The sequence below is a fragment of the Hypanus sabinus genome, chromosome 13 (genome assembly GCF_030144855.1).
Source record: "Hypanus sabinus isolate sHypSab1 chromosome 13, sHypSab1.hap1, whole genome shotgun sequence".
NCBI classification, from domain to species: Eukaryota; Metazoa; Chordata; class Chondrichthyes; order Myliobatiformes; family Dasyatidae; genus Hypanus; species Hypanus sabinus.
In genome coordinates this window covers 101,341,597-101,364,603 of record NC_082718.1, presented here as the reverse complement: position 1 = coordinate 101,364,603, position 23,007 = coordinate 101,341,597, and the positions used below count along the sequence as shown (strand labels likewise).

Below are 23,007 nucleotides of genomic sequence, written 5' to 3'. Positions count from 1 at the left end.
TGTCTAATGCCCTTCCTATACCAATCATGGAATGCTGAATCATACGTAGTAGGTAAAAAAAAGATGATTATGTAAGATAGGGGTAGAAAAGGAAAAACCATGGAAACCATAAAATTTCCTAAACTGAGCCCATATATGCAAATATCTAACAAGAGGATTAACAATTAATCTGGACAAACTACTAGGGAGTACAGAGCCAAGAAGTGCAGAAATAGATAAAACTTCAGTGGAACTCAACTCCATTGTCACCCAATTAGGGCACTCAGGTTGGCCATGGAAAAAAGACCAAAAGGTAGCACAACGTATATTGGCTGCCCAATAATATAAACGAAAGTTAGGTAAAGCCATGCCACCCTCTTTTTTAGATTTTTGGAGATAAACTTTATTAATTCTAGAGCGTTTATTCTTCCACAGATATGACAAAATAATAGAGTCTAAGGAATCAAAAAAAGATTTAGGAATAAAAATTGGGATTGATTGAAATAAATATAAAAATTTAGGGAGAACATACATTTTAACAACATTAATACGACCTACCAAAAACATAGATAGAGGTGACCATTGTAACAGACTCTGTTTTATAGTATATGAAAGATTGGCAAAATTTTCACGAAAAAGATCTTTAAACTTCCTTGTGACTGTAATCCCAAGATAAGTAAATTGATTATGAACTACTTTAAAAGGGAGATCACCAAATGTTAATTCTTGTGCTTCTCTATTAATTGGGAAAAGTTCACTCTTACGTAAATTAAGTTTATAGCCAGAGAACTGGCTAAATTGATCAAGAAGTGAAAACATTGGAGGTAAGGATGTAGACGGATTTGAAAGAAAAAGTAATAAGTCATCAACATAAAGAGAAACTTTATGCTCAACACCCCCCCTCCAAATCCTGGTCAATTCAGGACAATTTCGAAATGCTATCGCCAAAGGTTCCTTAGCCAAATCAAAGAGAAAGGGACTTAAAGGGCATCCCTGACGGGTGCCACGTTTGAGGTTAAATAACTGGGATTTCTGAAAATTAGTCAAAACAGAGGCAGTAGGACACAGATACAGCAATTTGATCCAAGAGATAAAACTTTGACCAAGGTCAAATTTTTCTAAAACTGCAAAAAGTAGTTCCACTCTATACAATCAAATACTTTCTCCGCATTGAGGGAAATAACATATTCAGGAATCCCAGTTGGAGGTGAATATAAAATGTTAAATAAACGCCGAATGTTAAAAAAAGGAAGATGGTTTTTAATAAAACCAGTTTGATCCTCAGAAATAATAGAGGGATTAACAGTTTCTAATCTATAAACCAAAACTTTGGCCAAGATTTTAATATCAATATTAAGCAAAGAAATCGGCCTATACGAGGAACACTCTGTTGGGTCTTTACCCTTTTTTAATAATAGATGCTTCATTAAAAGAAGGTGGCAATTTACCGTAATTAAACGAATCAGATAATACTGAGAATAACTGAGGAGAAAGAAGTGAAGAGAATGATTTATAAAATTCTACGGGGAACCCATCAGGTCCAGGAGATTCCCCTGAAGACAATGCAGAAATTGCAAAAGATATTTCTTCTGATGATATAGGCGCATTAAGTTTAGCTTTAAAATCAGTTGAAAGCAAAGGAATATTCAGATTATTTAAAAAATGATCAACAGAGATATTCTCATTCAGAGATTCAGAGGAATAAAGTCAAGAATAAAATTTTTTAAATGCGTCATTGATTTCTAAGTGATCTGATGTAAAGTCTCCATTCTCCTTCCGGATCTTTGTAATATGTTGTTTGGCTTTGGAACGCCTCAGCTGATTGGCTAGAAATTTACCAGATTTGTCACCATGAATATAAAAGCGACTCTTACTTTCAAGAAGTTGGCAACGACAGGTTGAGTAGACAAAATATTAAAATTAGTTTGAAGTTCTACACGCTTCTTGTATAATTCAGGATTCTTAGTTTGAGCATACAGTTGATCCAATTCTTTAATCTGATTAATGAGGTCTAATCGATCTGCACAGGACTTTCTATTAAGATTTGCTGTATAGGAGATTATTTGACCCCTCAAGTATGCTTTCATAGCATCCCAGAAATCTGGGATGACATTTCAGATGATGTATTGGTGTTAAAATAAAAGGTTATCTGATCCTTAATAAATTTTAGAAAATCATCATCCGATAATAAAGTCGAGTCAAAACGCCAGTGTTTATTCCTCTGAGGGAGACCAGGAAAATTTAAAGACAGAGTAATTGGGGCATGGTCAGAAATCAGTATACTCTGATAATCACAAGAATAGACAAATGGAATAAGTTGATTATCGAGTAAAAAGTAGTCAATTCTAGTAAAGGTATGGTGAACATGTGGAAAAAAAGAATAATCTCTCTCAGTAGGATGAAGGAAACGCTATATATCAGAGATACCATAATTAGAGAGGAAAGATTGAATAGCTAAGACAGATTTAGTAGGTAGTCTAGTAACAGAGGACAATCGATCCAAATTAGGATCTAACCAACAATTGAAATCGCCACCCAGTATAAGAGAGTATGAGTTTAAGTCTGGTAGTGAGGAGAAAAAACGTTCAAAAAAATTAACATCATCAAAATTGGGAGCATACAGGTTTGCTAGTACAACTTTAGTATTATATAATTTACCAGAAACAATAATAAAATGGCCATTTGTATCAGATATCTTATTATGGAGTTCAAAAGGAATATTTGAGTTATTAAGGATGGAGACCCCCCCCCCTAGCTTTGGCGGCAAAGGAGGAATGAAAATGCTGACCCGCCCACTTTGACAAAAGCCGAGAATTATCAAAACTACGAATATGAGTTTTAACTCGACTTTATTATATTCTTGAAGGAAAGCAATGTCAGCTTTGAGTTGTTTAATATGTGAGAAGACCTTCCTTCTTTTAACAGGATGATTCAATCCCTTTACATTCCAGCTCACAAGTTTAAGTGTATTAACCATTATCAATTGTTAGTGCATAGAAGGCAGCCAGACATATAAAAAATCAAGCAGTACAATAACAGTCTGGGAGCAAAAATGTAAACATAGATCCGTAGAATCAAAACAGAGACATGTCCTGAATAACAAAGGAAAACAAAAGAAACAGTGAGTACTGTTGGAACTGGAGAATCCACCCCACCCTCGAAACCCAAAACTAGACGGCTACCTAAAAAAGCAGCTAGCTCTACCAAAAAAATTAACCCAAGTATGCCTTCCAGTTCTGTGTCGTTAACAAAAGTTCCGTATAAATACTATAGCAAATAATAACTAATTTACGCACTAGAAAACAGAATTACAAATAGGAACAACTTCAACAGAAGTATAAAACTTAATACAAAGAAAATCAGAAGAAAACTAAAACTAACCTACCCGCGAAAAATTATAAAAGATTAAAAGAAAAGAAAAAAAAGGGAGGGAGAAAAGGGGGAAATTATAAATCCAAAGAGAGTACTTATCAACCATTTACAGAAAAAAAAGCAAAACTTAAACTATGAATCAACCAACAGGGAGGCCTTCAATAAAAACTCCAAACCTCCAAAACAAGTTAAAGTCAATTGTAGATCTCTATAAATAAAGTTATACAAAAATAAAATAGATTACACAAGTACTATCCGCAGGGAAACATTAAACTTAGATTATCTATTTAGAAAAAACGCACCAAGTCCAGGGAGAGATTGACTACAGCCCTTAGAGTTTCAATAGATAATGTCTGAATTATTCAAGTAAAGTCTGAGTTCGGAAAAAATAGTTTTACTTCGAGAAGTACTTATCAACTATTTTAGAAGGTCAGGCCGGTTCCGAAGAAGACGGGGTGGCCGGAAGACTTCCAACAAAAGCCTCAGCCTCCTTCATGGACTTAAGCCACTTATAATCTCCAGTAGTAAGCGTAATTCGAAGATCGGCTGGATTTCGAAGAGACGGTCTGAATCCGCGATCAAAAAGCACTTTCATTACACCTTTAAACTCAGCATGCATCTTCAGAACCTGGGGGGGGCATAATCCTCCACAAAACGAAAGACCGCATTTTGAAAAGCACAAGTACCTCTGCGGCGTGCCTCCATAATCAAACGTTTTTTTACCTGGTATTGCTGAAAGCACAAAATTACCGGCCGTGGACAGGAACCCAGAGTTGCATGAGGAACATACATCCTGTGAGCCCTTTCAAGCTCAGGTGGTGTCAGAAGAAATTCGTTCCCAAAAATCTCACAGAGAAAATCAGAAAAAAATTCAACGGGAGAGCCCTTTTCGGTGGCCTCTGGCAAACCAAGAATTCGTAGATTGCAACGTCTGCTCCGGTTTTCAAGATCCACCATTTTGGAAAAAAGTTTACTATTCTTCTCCTCTAGGTTGGAGCAGAGAGTTTCAAGATATTGAACACGGCATTTTAAATCTTCAGAAGTTGAGTCAATGCGAGATAAATGTTCAGCATGTTCATCCACTCCAGCATTGATTTGATCCAATTTGAAATCCAGCTGGTTGAAAGAAGTTCTAAATCTATTTCTAAAATCCATTAAAATATCTTGTCGATGTTGTTCCAAAACAGCGAGGATGTCAGCCGGCAAAGCCGTAGAAATTTCCTTTTTCCCGGTTTTAGTACTTTTGGTAGCCATTATAAGATAGATGTGTTCGCAGGCAGGTAAAAGAGAACTAATAAAATACCTAACTAAGGTTTAAGAAGGGAGACATATAGTGCAAAGATAGGAAGAATGACGGAGCAAAAGTTCGGAGCAACTAAACAATCGCCATCTTACCGGAAGTCCCCCTTATTCTTTTAACTTCAAATGGTGACAGAGCCTTTAGCTATTGTAATTTTGAAAGAATCATCTTTCTAAATAGTTTTGCTATAGACACAGTTATTACGATTATTCCCAATATTTCCCTTGCTCTTGCAATACCAAGAATATTTCATTACCTTTTTTTAAACTAATTTTCACTTTTCCCTCCTCTTGTTTCATTTTTTGTCCTATTTACTTTCTTTTCTTTCTCGGATTCTCTAACACCACTACTCTCCCATGCTGATTCCTATACCTACACAGATGACACTTTTTCCCATTTTCCCTTGTGCGGAGTCTATTTCCCATTCCACTCTTTCCTTTTGCACTTTGATATGGTGACTTTCTAAACAATACTTACAGCAAATTTTCTACTTTCCTCAACCAATGATGGACAATTTTCAGTCCATTTCCTGTACTTCTACCTTCTCCCCTTCTCCTTTCGTATTTAAATATTTCTCAAAATACCACTTTACCAGGACTTACCTTGTTTTCATTTCACACGATAGAAAGCTTTGCCTGAATTTTATTCTCATTTTTCATGAACACCGGTTTTGTGCTCCATCCACATTAAAATTACAACATAAATGTAGTAAATAGAGTTTCTGGCTCTCCCAAGCCATCATATCTATGATTATACAAGCTGCTGGGTTATTACATGGTAGTCAATCTAGTTAATTAAGAAAAGTGATAATCACATCATCTTTTTCAGTATTGATGCTGTCAATCTGTTTTTACTCTCACACTGAACAACTTTTTATGAACTCATGCTGTCAAATTCCACCCTTCCTTCTCCTTGGTCCAACTCCACCCCTCTCCTTCCCTTACTCAGCTCTGTTGGTTACAGGCCAGAAACCAATATTCACTTTAAATTGCTGGCTCCCATAGCTACCTTGATTACTTCCCCCACCCCCACACCTCGTGACTATTTTTGTTATGCTTCCAGCTTCTCCATTTCCACATACTTTGAAGATGCTAACATTCACACAAAAGCTTCCATTAAGGCAGGCACTTCCCTCAACTGAGGATTCATATACCTGACCAGGGCCAGATTCGGCCCATTCCATTTCTTCCACTTCTTCTACCACATCCCAAAATCAAGACAGTGTCTTCCTTGATTTTACCTTCACCTTTGTCTTCCATGTCACCAGACTCCACATGCAATCTACAGTATTTGACACTTATCTCTTCATGTTTGGCAATGCTGTGAGGACCATCCCTTCTGTTACAAACTTGCCCACTCCTCAATCATCATCTCCCCTGCTCCGCCCATTAGCTTCCAATAATCAAAATTTGCTTCAAGATAGACTATTGAATACTACAGGCAGGCATTACTCTAACATTTTCATTTGTATAAAATCAATAAGATTAAATAAATTCTAATGTAAAATTATACAAGAAATATCAGTTAACATCATTTATGATCTAACATCCTTGTCCAACATTAACATTTTGCAGAACCAAGTTTTCTGGAAGACTGCACAGTTTGTTTATTATTAGTCACCCATTTCTCTGTGCAATGCTATATTCTATTCACTGAGGCTACTGATGCAGAATATGAGTTACGCCAAATTTTCAGTCTCAATCCTCTACCAGTCTTGATTATTCATGAAGGAAATCCTCTTCAATATGGTTTCAATTTTTTTCTGGTGCTTTTCTTTTTACTTCAACAATTATCTTTCACACAGACACATTTGTGAATTAAATGACTGAAATACGGCAAAAGGCTACAAACCAAATAAATTATGGAAATTGCAGACTAATCAAGCTTTGAAGACAGCTTCATAATAACTGAAACTTACATTCTCGAAATATTGCACAATTAGAACAGGATTAAAAGTTACTTATGAGAAGATATTACTAATTTACAAATCCCAAATGAACATTACCATTAGATTCAGTTATTATCATAATGAGAAAGATAAAAAAAACATTAGCAATCTCAGTACAGATGATTGATAAATGCAGATGCTTTAAGTATCATGGACCATTTCTTCTTTCCAAGCTGACCAAACAAGCCATCCATTTTCCTTTCCCCGTTTGATAAATTATTCATAGATGTATGGCACTTAGAAGAGTGCAACAAATGCATAACATGTTACACTCTGCAACCCCTTAATTGTTTTAAGCGCTATCATGCACACAAAGGAATATGCTGGAAAGTATAATTCATGCTTCTTGAGTGACAATTACTATAAACACTTTACCTTGACCACAGTACAGTGAATCTGTGCCAATATTCACTTGCATTAGATAGATCTTATCTTAAGCAACCAATAATACCCTTGAGTAAAGGCTGTTATTTGCTTTTTTTGGTTGAAAGGTGGTCAGATTGGCAGAATCAATAGCGTGATTGCCAAAATGCCAACCTTCTGCCCACTGGCAAATAGGGACAATCACTGGTCCTGTGCCACAATATCCTGGTCCTTGCTTCATTGGGTAGCCTTCGACTTCAATGATCCTGGCTCTACCAAGACTTTCCACCAAACCCGAACCTCTACGTAAGCACAAGAAAATCTGCAGAGGCTTGAAATCTAAAGCAACACAAACAAAATGCTGAAGGAACTCAGCAGGTCAGGCAGCATCTCTGGAAAACAGTCCTGAAGAAGTGTCTTGGCCCAAAATATCAACTGTTTACTCTTTTCCACAGATGTCGCCTGACCTGCTGAGTTTCTCCAGCATTTGTGTGTGTTCCTCCACATAAGCTAAGGCCTCAGGTTGAGTGACACCTAGGAAGCAACAGAATCTGGAATTGGAGAGGGTTGGGGGGGGAGTAAAGAGAAAGTGCTGAAAATGAGTGAAGTGTAGAGCTTTAACCTCACAGTAGAGAGGAATATTTATGCAATTTAGAAGAAGGTAAAGATGGTTCCAACATTTGTATTGAAACATAACTTCCCCACAGCTGACTGACATGGAAAAGCCTGGTGATATTTCTCAGTAGTATCCTTATTTACAATGGATAGGGATGTGCTGCAGCCATACCTAAAAAGGTCAGGTCTGAGATATGTGCCCCAGTGCTTTCTGTTAATCATCTGGTAGGACCATGCAATCAAGCCTTCATCAGTGATTACCAAATTTCTTGTTGGATAATCCAATCCAATCTTGCCTTTGATGGTGGTAATGAGCTTTCCTGAATACAGTGTTGGTGTTGTTAATTGCATAGTGTTTTGGCTACTTCAGAGTGCAGTTGAGTAATCCGTTATGTCTCGTTTGATATTATATACAGACATAGCAGGTCACCAGGGACAGGTGGAGGTGGAGGAGGAGAGGGAGAGGGAGAATATAAGTAGCATAAGAAGGGGAAGATAATCAAGGCATCAAAAAAGACAAAATCTCTGCTCTGGGTTGGGTATATACATTTGCATATTTCTAGCAACAGAAGAATATGTTACAATATACAAGGCAATAACAATTAATCATAATGGATTTCCAGAGGGAAGATTGTGCTTGATCCATCTCCTTGAATACTTTATTACCCCCACCCCAGAAATTGGAATGCAATATATTTTTAACAGTTAAATTTTCAAAAGTTGTTTGATAAGGTTATATATATTAGAAAAAAACAATGTATGGTGTCAGAGGACAAGTAGCTGAATGGATAACAAGCTGTTTACTGAATAGAAAACAAACAGTAGCTACTAAGTTTAGCAATAAGTGGTGATCCACAAAGATCAGTGTTTGGTGTGTTTTTTAAAATTATTCCATGGTATTAAATTAGGATCCAGTTAATGCAAATTAGGATTGTGATAAATAAACATTTAAAATGGGTATGCAACTAAGTAATGACCAAATCAAAGCTGTAAAATAAACTACTGGGCTTAACTATTTATGGTAAAGAACTGGAAAGCAAGGGAATTAAGCTCATATACAACCCTGGTTAGACTATATTTGGTGTGCAATGAACATATTGAACAACGGAAAAAAGTACCAAAAAAATTCTTCTAATGAACAGAACTGAGAAATTGTATTCTAGAAAGATCAGACTGGGACTCTGCTCGCAAAAACATTTTTCTTCAGTAAAAGGATATTGAAAGAGGATTCAATATCATCATGTAACAATATCTGATGAGATGAAAGCTGAGATAACGATTATGTTTCTCATTTGAATGGAGGCCAGAATAGCCTCAAAATAAGCAGGACATGGAACAGTACCATCATGGGAGAATCTTGATAAATTCATCAGGCAATGCCTTCAGTAAATTCTTGAAGAATTTCCTATCTTGAGTAGTTGGAAAGTGGTAGTTGCAACCTGGCTGCATAGCATAGAATTATAAACAGTTATGAAAACCAATAATAACTTAGAAAACATATTATTTTAATTTTATGTAGCACAAACTGTTACTAACTTATTTGCCCCAAGATATTTACTGCTTGCTGCTCTAGTGAAACATTTTGGACTGTTTCACTATGCTGAAAGCATAACTAAATTTAAAATGTAGTATCTGTGAATGGGCTTTGGTTAGGTGAATAGGTGTGACTAATGTCATCGCACTCACAGCTGGAGCATTTTACCTCCCAGGCCTAATTTAATTCCTCTCTGTGCGCTTCTTGCCTAAACTGAAATAAAGATGCAGACAACTGGTTGCCAGTGCTTAATTGTCCTCCAGACCCACCAAATTAAGTTAAGAACTGATACTTCAGGACTTCTGCTGCTTCTTCTATAGCTAGCACTAGGTGGGGTGGCTGCAATGCATGTTTGATCAGATGCAAGCTTAAATGCCCTCAAACCCTACTGGCATCATAATTCCCAGAGTGGCAAGTAATGATGAGACTGAGAAAGGATCAATTATAGTGACTGCGAGCAAGGCTAAAACAGGAACAAGGTATTATGCTTTTGGATGGGAATTTTAGGTGCATGACTCTTAAATGGGGTTCTCATATGTTCTGTTCCAGCCTTATAGATAAATCCTACATTTTCAGAAATGCTAATAGAAAAACAAGATGAAGGAGAACCAGTGGATGAAGTGTACTTGGACTTCCAGAAGGTATATGATGAAGTGTTAAAAAAAAGGCTGATGTACAGAATAAAAACTCTTAGTATGTTACCATGGATTGAAAATTGTTTACCATATAGAAGACAGAGGGTTAGAATAAAATGGTCAAAGAGTTGGAAGGTGGCAGAGATTACAGAGAGGGAGCAGTGAGAGAGGGTCTCCCTGAAATCCTATCAAAGAGAAGACTTAAACTTCTTTAGGGTAGGAAAATCTTGACGAGAGTTTGCAGTGGAACAGCAAATAATAAATATAAAAGGTTCTACAGATGCTGGAAATCTAGAGTAACACAGACACACACACACACAAGATGCTGGAGGACCTCAGCAGCTCAGGGAGCATCTATGGAGAGGAATAAAGAGCCAACATTCTTTGGATTTCCAGCATCTGCAGAATCTCTTGTGGTTAGAATTAAGGAGCCCTTTTCATTCAAGTTCAAGTTTAAGTCAAACTGTTATTCAGCTAAATGAAACAGCATTCCTCCAGGGCCAAGGAGCAAAACACAGTATATACAGTCATATAGAGCACATAGCACATATAGTTACTGTCACAAAAAATAATACTAGCTCATTGACCTGAGTGGCATTGTCTGAAGATAGGTGGTGCATGGGATGTTATCCTGGAGCCATGATTCTATAAGAACAAGCACGCAGCAGTTCCTCATCACGCGCTAGTGCAGCAACAGACAAACACAGCTTGTCTTCTACAGAACAAACAATGGGGAGCAGCAGCGATGGGAGGGGCCATACCATTGCTCTCACACTGCCTCCGGCACCTCCTCCCCTTGGTGGCTGCAACAGGTGATACTGCGGCATGGGGGCCTAGTCTGCGTAACAACTGAGGTCACGCAGCTGCCCCGCCGACGGTCTCGCCAATGAACCAGACTTGCAGTATTCTACATTACTAATGTTCAACAGTGTCTTGCAATCACAAGCAAAATGTCCAAGACAATCATTTGCACTGTTTGTTGGATGGTGCACCAGCTCCAACGCTTTCTTCCCTGGGTGGATGTAACAGCCAGTGACATGGCACACAACAAGTACATGCTGTGCAGCTCCACCACTCTCCAGCAACTCAGTGAGGTAGACATGCAGTATTTGGCAATCTCAATGTCCAGTAGTGTCTTGCGATCACAAGAAAGATATAAAGGAAGAACAATTACACTGGTGGTTGGATCCAGAGAGGCCGCTGTGAGCACGTGCACTGCCATCTTATCCAAGAAATAAATCTGGATGAATGTAAATATTGGAGTACCAAAGGATCAGTTCTTGGTGCTTAATTACTTAATGTCTACATATGGTAAATCTCTGATAATCCAGCACACTATTATGGTACCAGATGAGCAAATGTTCCAGACCATTAGAGATTGCTCCTCTTCATTGACCAGCACACCTTTAATTTATTTTTAAAAAGGTTATATCATAGCACCACATGCTTTCCAATAGATCAGATGAGTTAACAGGAAGGCTTGAAACAGGGTCCTTGCTGACTCTGAAGGGAGTGGGGGTAACAGGGCCCCAGAGCCATCTGGCAAAAGGTACCGAAGCATTTGGGCTCTCACGACCAGACTGTGCAAGTTTCTTCCCCCCGAGACAACAGACTCCTCAATACTCAGAGTCCAGACTGATATTGTCATTTGTCCTCTACTGTGCCTATTGTCTTGTTTATTAATTATTGTACTGCCCTGAACTGTTTTGTGCCCTTTATGCAGTCCTGTAGTCTAGTGTAGCCTTGTGCTGTCTCACATAGTCTAGTGTAGTTTTGTGTTGTTTCATGTAGCACCAGGGTCCTGGAGGAACGTTGTTTTGTTTTTACTGTGCACTGTACCAACAATTTATGGTCGAAATGACAATAAAAAGCGACTTGAACTTGAACTTGAGAACAGGATCCAAGTGTGTTCAAATAAGGTGTGGGAAACAAAATGAATTCCTGCTGAGTATAAAGTGGCAAAAGGATAAAGAATCCACTGATGAACAAGAGCCTTTGCTGAGTTAATAGACAGGAGGTGAAACAAGGCCCCCAATGAAGTTAAGGGAAGCACAGAAAATTATGTCCCAGTGAGCTTAAAAGAAAGAGTGGGAAATGGGGTCCTGGGTAAATCGCTGAACCATTAGGATTTCCAAACAACTAGATACTGGGTAAATGGCTTTGTGGGAAGGGCACAGTGTAAGTTATCCAAGTTGGCGGATGACACGAAAATAAGCAGGAAGGTATGATGCAATGAGGATTCTTGCACTCAGCAATCAGATATTGACAAGTTCAGTGAGTGGGCGGAAAACTTGGCAAATGCAAAGTAACGTAGGACATTGTGAGAAGATGAAATCAAAAGGCAGACCATTATCTAAATGGACAGATTTCACAAATGAATCTACATGTTCTTGTGCGTGGTGCAATGCTGGTGCACCAAGTAGTTAGGAAGACAGATAGCTTATTGTCCTTTATTGCAAGGGGACTAGAGCTTAGAGATGAAGATGTATTGTTACTATAGTACAGGATATTTGTGAAGCTGCACCTGCAGTACTGTGTCCAGATGCCCTTATGTGAGAAAGGATACAATAGCCACTGGAGATTGATTCACATGGCTAATTTCTGGAAACAGAGGTTTTCCTACAATAAATGGCTAAAAGAGTTGGATCTGTATTTTTTCTGGAGTTTATATGATGTAGAGTGACCTTCCTGAAATATATGGGGCCTAAAGGGGGCATGACAGGGCTGATACTGAGATACTTCCATCAGTGGGAAAGTGAATGAGGGGACATAGTTACAAGATACAAGGTGGTCATTCAGAACCAAAGTCCACAGGAATTTCTCCCTGCAGAGGTGGTAAATTGTTGAAAAGCTCTCATGCAGGGAATTATGGCGGCTAGTGAGTTTTTTTTGGAGATTGCACAGATGAGGTTCATCTAAGATTATACTGAATAGCAGAGCAGGTTTGAAGGGCCAGGCTGACTATGACTACTTGTACTTTCTTGTGTTCCAATAATCAACTGACAGCTTGGAAGGGCACTGTGGCTGAACTGTTTTCAATAAACTATTTCACAAGAAGAAATTTTGGGGTTTAGTATTTCTATCAACCATAGATCAGGATAAGACAATAGTCTACTTTCTGCCTGTGAATAGTTATTTAGCATTCTCTAAATAAAAGTGAACTGGACATTATACTGAACTGATTTAATTTGTGCATTTTGACAAATTGTAACACTCTGCAAAAATGTTATGAATCATAACATTAACACACAAAAACCTACAGATGCTGGAAATCCAAAGGAACGCACACAAAAAGCTGCAAGAACTTAGCTGGCCAGGCAGCATCTACGGAAAAGAGTAAACAGTCTACATTTCAGGCAGTCCTGAAGATGCTGCCTGATCTGCTCAGTTCCTCCAGCATTTTGTATGTGTTGCTTTCAATCATAAGATTGATTATCATAACAATCAAAACCATAATAACATTGCAATTTTGATTTAAAATTCTAGATTTCAATATTTAACTTAAAAATTTTATACATTAAGTGTTTAGAGCCAGTATTTAGCATCTCAAAATAAGGGCTCAGCCATTCAGGACAGAGACATGGAAGGTAAGGAATCTTTGGGACTTTTTACCCATGGAGAATATTCACTGGGTGTATTTAAGATAGAGATCAAAGATTTTTAGATATTAGGGAATCAAAGGATACAAGGTTAGTGTAGAAAAGTGATGTTAAAATAAAGGAACAGCCATGATCCTACTGAATGGCAGAGAAAATACAAGAGGCTTACACCTGCTTCTATCACAGAGATAGTATCCTTTAAACAGAATTTGTAATTATGAATCCATCATTTTGGCAGTGTAATCACAAAAAACTAGATGCAAAATAACGGTCTTGGTGAGGTAGACATTGTGTGACAAGCATTGCATGGCCAGGCTGTGAAAATTTTGGAGTCAGTTTATCCTTGGAAAACACTCTGTCCAAAAACTCTAAGGTGGCACAATGATGCACCTTTAAATGCTTCCAATCATCAAAGCTGACTTGAGTTTAAATTGGTAATCCCTAAATATCACGCAGCTGAGGTCTGAGAAAGGCCAAGAGCTATAACATGACAGCTGCTCATAAAAAAAGTTCATCGCGGGACACAGAAATGCTTCATCTGTAGTGCAAATTCACAGCAACAGCAATTGTGATGGCTATTGTTGTTAGAGGGGGGCTAATTTGAGACATAGTACTTAAGTGCAGTTGATGGATCTGCAATGACTCTGTAGTATAGCCCAGGGAGGAAAAATTATGAAATAATTCATACAGTAAATGGTAAGGAAGAATAACAAAGCAACTTGTGCATGAATAATGCATAACAAATTGAAGAGCAGTTTTACTCTTCTTTTAAATGATGTCATCTTTGAATATAAGCCAAACCATTTATAGGTTAAGTTTACAGCAGGCACATCTGATCGTGCTGCATTCTACTAGTGCCAAGTTGTAGAATCATTTCTAAAATGAATATTACGGTTTTAATCATGCTGTACATACAGTAGAAATCCACAGTACTGAAAAAAAAAACACAGTACTGACAAAAATAAAGCTAATTTATAATCCTGTCTCTTGAGGAAACCAGTGTTTTAGAGGTGTATAATTTTGCCATTTTGTTTTATTCATTCAAGGGCCAAAAGAATCACATTTGATCAATTCATTGTTGTAAAGAAATTATATCATGATGTACAAAACTGAGAAGATATTTTAGGAGGATAAATATTTTCTTATGCACAAACTATACAAATTGTCAGCCTCTTACTCCGAGATATAGGGCAAACTGAAGAGATAAAATGATAAATAACAAACAAAAACAATACTACATAGAAAGCAACAGGATTTGGGATACTATGGAGTAACTAATCTGAGTTTTTAAAAACATTGTATAGAAGACTGTATTTTATTGACTAATGAATATATAGCTACACATAAAGAAAGAAGCACTTTTTTTCCTTCCAGTAGATTGTTCAGATCATACTTCATATTGAACTAATTATTTCACTTTTCAATCAAACACACTCTCTTATTATGATGAAGACATTCTATTTTAGAAAATAAACACAACCATGTGCGAAACAGTTAGTAAATATTGTGCTGCCTGACAGTCAAAGTGATGTCACTAATTCCTAATTTTTCCCTGTAGGTTGATCCAGACACCTGTACCAACTTCACCTAGTAGCAGCTGTATGGAAATCGGATCACTTGATTGGTTATGCAAATTTAAATTACCCAATCATATTTTTAGGAACCAGCCTTTCTGTTCAGTTACACAAAGCTATTCTGAACATATTCTCACAAGGTATGCAACAGATGATCCAATGTTTACCTACAGTTTTTCTGAAATGAACTGAGTCAGTTTAAGAAAAAAAGTTAAGCGTAAGGTTATTTTCCTTTGCTATTAGAAAATGATTGACTTTTAAATCAGCAGCTTAACCTATTTTAACCTGCATATTACCATGACAGGACTTGGATCCATTTAACAACTAAGTGTGAAAAAACTGAGCATTTTCACACTTAGAAAATACTAAGTAAGAGAGAACTACAGAGTTCATGCATCTTGGGAAAAGATCTGCAATTGCAAATCCACATTTCCCGTATAAATCCCAGGGTGCCAGAATGCCTCAAGTAAGTTGTCTCAAATGGCTACTTGTTTGTGAGAAGGTCATCTTTCCAAAATTTGCTCTAATCTAATTACACTGTTAAATGGCAATCACCAACATTATTAATTCAGTCTTAATAAATGACACCTCAATTTGAAGGCTTTTTAAAATAGCTTCTCCTTTCATTTTTGTGGAATGTTGCCTTCCATTTAGTAACCCACTCTTCATTGCATCTCTAAGCATGCAAATGTATTTCCTGCCATTGTAATTCTATTTTCCCAACTTAAATTTCACATTTAGAAAGCAATGCATAAATTTATTCATAACTAAATTATCAGACAAAAGTAATTGCATCTTTCAGCTGGTGTCTAGGAGGTAGCTGATTTGGCTTACTCAAGTCAAATCAAATCAAGTTTTGTGTCTTGTACAGAAGTACACTGAGGTACATGTACAATTAAATATTTGCATTCAGCAGTATCATAGACATGTAATTTAGACAACACACAGAACATAATGCTTGAATTATATGAGAAAGTGAAGAAAAAACGCTGCAAAAACAATTAGAAACAGGTTCGTCACAGTGCAAGAGGTGGTCTGTACTGTTTCATTGCTAACACAGAGTTAGGGTTATGCAGGTCACTTCAAGAAATTAATGGCTGTAAGAAAGCAGTTGTTCCTGAAACTGGTAGTGTGTGACTTCAAGCTTCTGTACCTCCTGTGTTTGGATGCAGAATCTGCTCTCCACTGCCTAGCTTCTGTTTGGTTAGCACCTGTCAGCATTTGTTTGATGTGTGAAACTGTAAGCGTTTGCACTTTAGAGGGCTACTGGGACCTTGCACCATAGCAATGTATGGGACAAATGAAAAAGACAAACAAGATGGTCCCTGTTCTATTTCCAATGAGTTTTATTCTGAAATATCTGATACATTACTTTAAGTTACAGTAATACAGACTTGTTCACACTGGAGAAAATGAAATCACTGCCAATAAGTTAAAAAGGCTGTTCCATTATATTTTTATTTTGCTCCTCTAAAGGAGTACAGTGGCTGTGGATTACTGCACAAGTCTTGAAGTGCAAATCTTGTGTCCCTAATTGTAACCTGTACAAAGATACACTGAACGATTTTTCTCATCCATGAAACTGAATACTCCTGCAAATATTGCAAAATGAGAAACAATGCCACCATTACAGCATTCAGATTTAATATCATGGATATATGCCAGTGATGTTAAAATGTATTATTGAAAATGGAAGTTTGTCTGTATATTTGAAACCCCAAAGCTAATCTAAACTTCACTTGAGTCTGAGTACTTATATTTTTCCACACCAATCAGAAGGCATTTGTGAATACACAATCAGTCTTGACATCCATGCCCTGAAAATGCCTTACTAAATTAGAATGAAGTCCATTTTCCAACCCATGATCAAATGTCCAACAAAAACATCTCATTAATACAATCAGATCTGGGTAAAGTTCTAAGCAAAATCAGCACAACCCAACTCAAACCTAACCAAAAATATTCAGCCAATTAAACCTGAACCAAACAGGTAGTCAGATCCCATTGGGCTCAAGTTGGGTAGACAAGCTCTAAATGAAAGCAACTTTGGAAACCTGCTTCCAAGAGCCTATGCAAGAAATCCACATTTCTAAACATAATTTTGGTTTTATTTTAGCAGCACCTCTACAAAGACTTAATGTTATTAATTAATTTATTAATTTATTATTTATTGTAATGCCTGCACTGTTTTTGTGCACTTTATGCAGTCCAATGTAGGTCTGTAGTCCTTATCTCCCACCTAGGTAGCCTCCTTCCTGCCAGCATGAACATTCAACTCACAGACCTCCGTTGATACCCCTGCCCCCACCCCCCCTTACCCCATCCCTAGCTATAATTTTAGTCTCGTTCTCTTTCTCTCTCTTTCCCCCTCACTATAATCTCCCTCCCAGCCCTACCTTTCTTTCTCTTTTATTTTCCACAATTCTCCACCTTCCCCCTAGCCATTTCTCTTCAGCCTATCACTTCCCAGCTCTCTACTTCATCCCTCCCCCCACTTCTTATCTCCCCCTCGACCATCCCATGTTACTTCACTCCTGATGAAGGGTTTCGGCCTGAAACGTTGTCACTATCTCCTCCCATAGATGCTGTCTGGCCTGCTGAGTTCTACCAGCATTTTGTGTTTTTATTTATTTCCAGCATCTGCAGATTCACTCATGTTGTCTGTAGTCCAGAGTAGCTTTCTCTGTGTTGTGTTTTTTTATTACGTAGTTCGGTCTAGTTTTTTGTACTGTGTCATGTAAGACCATGGTCCTGAAAAACGTAATCTCATTTTTACTATGCACTGTACCAGCAGTTATGGTCAAAATGACAATAAAAGTTGACTTGATTTGAAATAATCTGTTTGAAGTTGTAAGAGTTTGATCATTATACACATAAGATATTTTCTTACAACAACACACACAAAATGCTGGTAGAATACAGCAGGCTAGGCAGCATCTATAGGGAGAAGCGATGTCGACGTTTCGGGCCGAGACCCTTCGTTAGGACTAAGCTTAGCTTAGCTTAACTAGCTTATAAAATAAATGCCTTATCCAGTGCATTTATAACAGTATAATTCAATAACAATAAACCCACTAAATTCACAAATCAAACCAACACAATGTGCCTGTGATTAGGAAAATTTCAGAGTGACATTTGGAAAGGCAGGGATTAATCAATGATAGCATGTCTTTGTTAGCGGAAAATCCTGTCTGACTAATATCACATTTTTGGAAGCAATAACAAAATGTATAGACAAGTGAATGGGGTTGATATGATCTAGATAGATTGCAGCAAGATCTTTTCATCAGAAGTGGTTTCAAAAAGTTATAGAGTCCACAGGATTCAGGAATATTGGCAAATTGGATCTAAAATTGCTTTGGTAATAGGAAACAGAGTTGTTTTTATGTTTGGAACTCTGCAATTGGTGTGTACCAAAGATCTGAGAGCTGGGATCTTTACTTTTTATTATGTGCATTAATTATTTGGGCATGAAAGCAAGAGGTATGATTTGAAAGCTTGAAGATAACACAAAAATTGCTGGTGTTATAAGGACAGTTGTAAGCTATAGAATAATACAGATCAGCATGTAAGGGGGACTAACGATGCAGATGGAATTTAATCCTGCTTAGTGTGAGGTGATCTTGGGAGGATTAATCAAGTTAGGACCCAAGGAAGTACTCATGAGCTGGGAGACTTCAATGTACAACTCTGAAGGTAGGAGCACAGGTGGTTGAGGTGGTGAAATAGGCATTTGGGATACTTGCTTTCATTCACCAGGGCATAGGTTACAATAGTTTTACAACAAAAGTCATGGTAGATTTAATAAAACACTACTTAGCAAACAGCTGGAGTAATGGGTATAATACTGGCTACTACATTATAGGAAGAATGTGGTATGCTGGAGAAGGCACAGGGAAAATTCATGAGAATTATATCTGAGATGGAGTGTTTGAATTGTAAGGAAAGGATGAAGGAATTGGGTTGGCGCGAGGGTTGGGGGGGGGGGTAGGAGGTATTTTACAGCACTTATTTCATGAGAGATATAAACTGGAATTTGATAGATCACTTTCACAATTGACACCTAGATATGAATTCACCTTAGAGCACTGATATAATGAATGTAATTTCAAACAAGAAGGTAAACGTATATTTGGCTGCACAGGGCATCACAACACAACATTATAGCCACTTGAGGCTACACAATACAATACACTAAATGAACGAAAACTTTGTTTCCAACTTTAACCAGCTCCACAGTGCCAAAGTATAGCCAAAGTAGCTTTTTTATTACTTGCTCCACTAATGGTACATTTTGCCTTGAATAAGATGCTACAACTGCTTATAAGCAAAACTTAATCAGCACTCCATGAAATATCCAGTGCCCTACAAGTGTTTTTTATTAAATAAAAAAAATCTTTGTAACGCTGGAGTATTAAACAGCTTTGATATGCGTTGGAATAAGCCAGCTCAGATGTCGACAGGTGCTGAAGACACAAAAGAAAATACAATTTATCTAATATGATCTTCCTTGACACACATCTCTTGAGAGTTGTGACAGCTTATTTCTAAATCAAAAACAGAGCTTAATCTCATACTACTGCTCATAATGAAAACTATACTCACCCTGACATGATCTTTTTACAAGATCCAACCATTTATTAAACTTACCAGTGAGTGTAATTAAAATTGTGACAGGTGGCAAATCAAGCAAAATGCAGAATTACTACCACTTTTGAGATTTGACTGAACCAATATGCTTGCAGATCAAACCATTCTGTTAATCATAGAATGGAATGATACAGCACAGGAGATGATTTGACCTGTGCTATGCCTATCACAGTGAAAATACAGAACATTTTTCTGTGTGATTACATCATATTTAGTTCTAGAGACAAAAGGTATGACAAATGCAAACTTTGAAAATCTTAAGTACAAAATAACGTTGCATGAACTGTTTTACTGCAATCTACAATATCTTCAAACTGTTTGCAGTGTTTGCTTTCTTAAAAATCTTTCAATACGGCTTAAAGAAAAGTAGAATATGATTCAACTTTACTGTAGTGGATTTCTGTTTTAATAATGTATAGTTTGTAGAACTGTGACATAGACTTGGAGACTGTTAATAAGAACTTCACATTAACTATGATGAACATTTCAAAACCTATACAATACCGCAGGAAGGATGAGATTACAATGGCGAAGCTACAGAGGAGATTGCAGGATGTTGCCAGTACTTGAGTTATGAGGAGAGACAAGTTTTGTTTGGAACTTCTTGGAGAGAAGCAGGACGAGGGTGGACCTATAGAAGTATACAAAGCTTAGAGGGGACCTGCAGAAGACTATTTTTCACTTCTGATGGCCAGAACCTGGAATGCAGTGCCTGGTTGGTGGTGGAAGAAGGAACTCTCACAACATTTAAGAAGGATCTAACATCAATGAGGTACAAAGGGTTAATGATCGAGTGCTGATAAATGGAATCACTATTGTATAGTTGAGTACTCGATGATCAGCATGTGCAGAGAGGGCTGAAAGGTCTGCTTCAGTGCTATATGGCTTTATGATTCTTGATTTGTTTGCGGACAATCCTGAGATTTAATATGCATTGCCCACTTACTGGCAGCCGATGAGAAATATCAATAAAATGTATATATGCAACTAAAATTTGTATATAAAAATTAATTCCTACTGCTGGAATTGAAGGTTAAACAGGTACATGAAATGGCTGGGAAGAATATGCAGAAGATAATTAAGATGTTTTTGAAAAGAAACTTTTAACCGGGAAGTACCAATAGAAGAGAAGGTAATCAACAGAACATACTAATTTTTTTTTGGTATTTTACAGACAATTTTGACTAGGTAAGCTTCATAACATTTATTAGATACTCAGCTGCAAGTCATTTCATTTTAAAGCTGCAATACTGGCACATTCTTCAATTTCCTTGTGTGGATTTCAACATGTACATATTAAATGGCAGTCTGACAATGGCTAATAGAAAAAGTGACCAAGAAGATAATCACCTTCCTAAGAATATAAAATGTAACAGTCCGTTTATCTGAAACAATTACACATACCAAGTACTGATCATACTAACACCTTCAAAATTTATACAAGCCACTCAAAGTTCATTTTTAGTAGTTTTTGGTTTCACTTTATCTGACTGTTCCAACAGATTGATCACTGCCAGTCCCCTGTTCTGATTCACATTTGCTACGTGCGATTTGCAAGCTCCTTAACACGTAATCTAGTAGGTTCCACTTAAAACGAGATTACATGTCGTCAGCCTGCATTTTGCAGATAACACAGAACCACCAGCTATTTCACTTTTAAATGGAAGTAAATCTGTTAGTCACTAAACAAAAACAAACTTATTGATAGAATTAGAATCCCACCCCCAATATCTACTTGCTCCTTTGGCACTTCATTCCCCAAAAGTACTCCTCCATTGTCTTACATCACTGTAAGTGCCTGGTGACCTCTTTGAGTACAGATTTATTACAACACAAGACTTGGAAGAAAAATTCAAATGTGTACATCTGGTGAAATGAGGAGATAATCATGCTAAGTGATTAGGTTTTTGATTCAACTCTGTAAGATTGTGCTGATTAAAAAGTTCTGCTGTGTAATAGACTATCGTGTTGTGTTCTCACCTATACAACTACAAATAAATATTGCCACAACTGTTGCCACAGTTTAAAATCATAAATTCTTACAGTTGATTTAGAAAATAATTTACCTTATTGCCTTCACTCATTATCCAACCAAAGTTTCTGACACCACAGGCAACCCAATTAGTGGATACATCCAAGCAGGTCACAGTATTTCCATAGATGGAATGAAGCACCTTTGGCTCTGTATCAGGTCTCAGTAAATAAACTGTATCTTCAGCTGCTGCTAGTAATGTTTCATTTCCATCTGTACTCAGAGCATCTGGAACAAGCTGTAGATAACTAACCTACAAAATAATGAGAACAAATAGGCACTAGCAGTTTTATGGATGAATCTCAACACATGAAGAATCAATTATACATGTTTAATATATATTGTGGTTCACAGGAAGGGAACAAATCGTTAGCATAAAGAAATTTCAATGAAGTTCATTCTCAATGGATTTAGTTATCAGTTACTGCAAGAATAATAGCCTTACCATAGACCAGCTTGGATGTAGTCATATTTAGAGACCATAAACCATAAGATATAGGAGCTAAATTAGGTCTTTTGGCCCATCACCACTGTTCTGCCACTCCATCTTGGCTGATTTAATATCTCTACCAACCTCATTCTCCTGCTTCTCTCCATAACCTTTGAAGCTTTTACTATTCAAGAACCTATCAACCACAACCAGCCTGTGCCAATGAATTCCACAGATTCACCACCATCTGGCTAACGAAATTCTTCCACATCTGTTCTAAAGGGACATCTTTCTATTCTGAAGATGAGTGCTCTAGTCCTAGACTTCCCCCACTAAAGGAAGCATCCTCTCCATATCCACTCTATCTAAGCCCTTCAATATTCAATAGGTTTCAATGAAATCCACCCCACCTCTCCTACTCCACTCCTCCACTTACATGCATTCTGCTTCTGTCAGGCAGGTTAGTTTACATTGGAACTGCTTATCTGCAAGCTCAAAACATCTGACACAATAAACCAAGAAAGCTGGGCTAAAAATACTGCTCAGTAAATGATATTCTACTAGTTGCTGGAGGTGGAAGCATAAACAATCTCTGTAGCTACCTCCAGTTATCCTATTAGCAACCTCCAGTAAAATCAGCTTGGCAGAGTTGTTCAATTAAAATTTAACAGTAAGCCTGTCTGATTGAAGAGCCATTTCAAAGCCATCAAGTACGAATATATTAAATGCAACTATACTGAATGGTTTCTTTGTGGGTTTTTGAATGCCAGGGACAGTACTGAGCTAACAAATCAGCAATTCTGACTATAGTAAATATTGCCAGCAAAAACAGAGCAAAGGATGAGATAGCTACAACAGATTTATTACTCACAGTAATAATCTGAAATGTAATACAGCAACTACTGTTTATTCACTAATTTTTGTTATTTTTCGTAGGCAATCTTGATATGACGGTTAATTAAATCTTCAATAGCAA

At 37.2% G+C, this 23,007-nt stretch overlaps 1 protein-coding gene across 2 annotated transcripts in view; it reads right to left on the bottom strand.

Moving 5' to 3' along the window:
* The window catches only part of fbxw8 (F-box and WD repeat domain containing 8), a 148,381-nt gene that overhangs the window by 39,410 nt on the left and 85,964 nt on the right, over nucleotides 1-23,007 (bottom strand). Inside the window, exon 7 of one of the 2 annotated variants that reach the window (XM_059988302.1) lies at nucleotides 21,636-21,854. The exons of the other annotated variant lie outside the window; for it this stretch is intronic. Within the exon in view, the coding sequence (XP_059844285.1) occupies nucleotides 21,636-21,854 (219 nt within the window). The remainder of the gene's footprint in view (nucleotides 1-21,635; nucleotides 21,855-23,007) is intronic. 2 annotated transcript variants of the gene reach the window in all.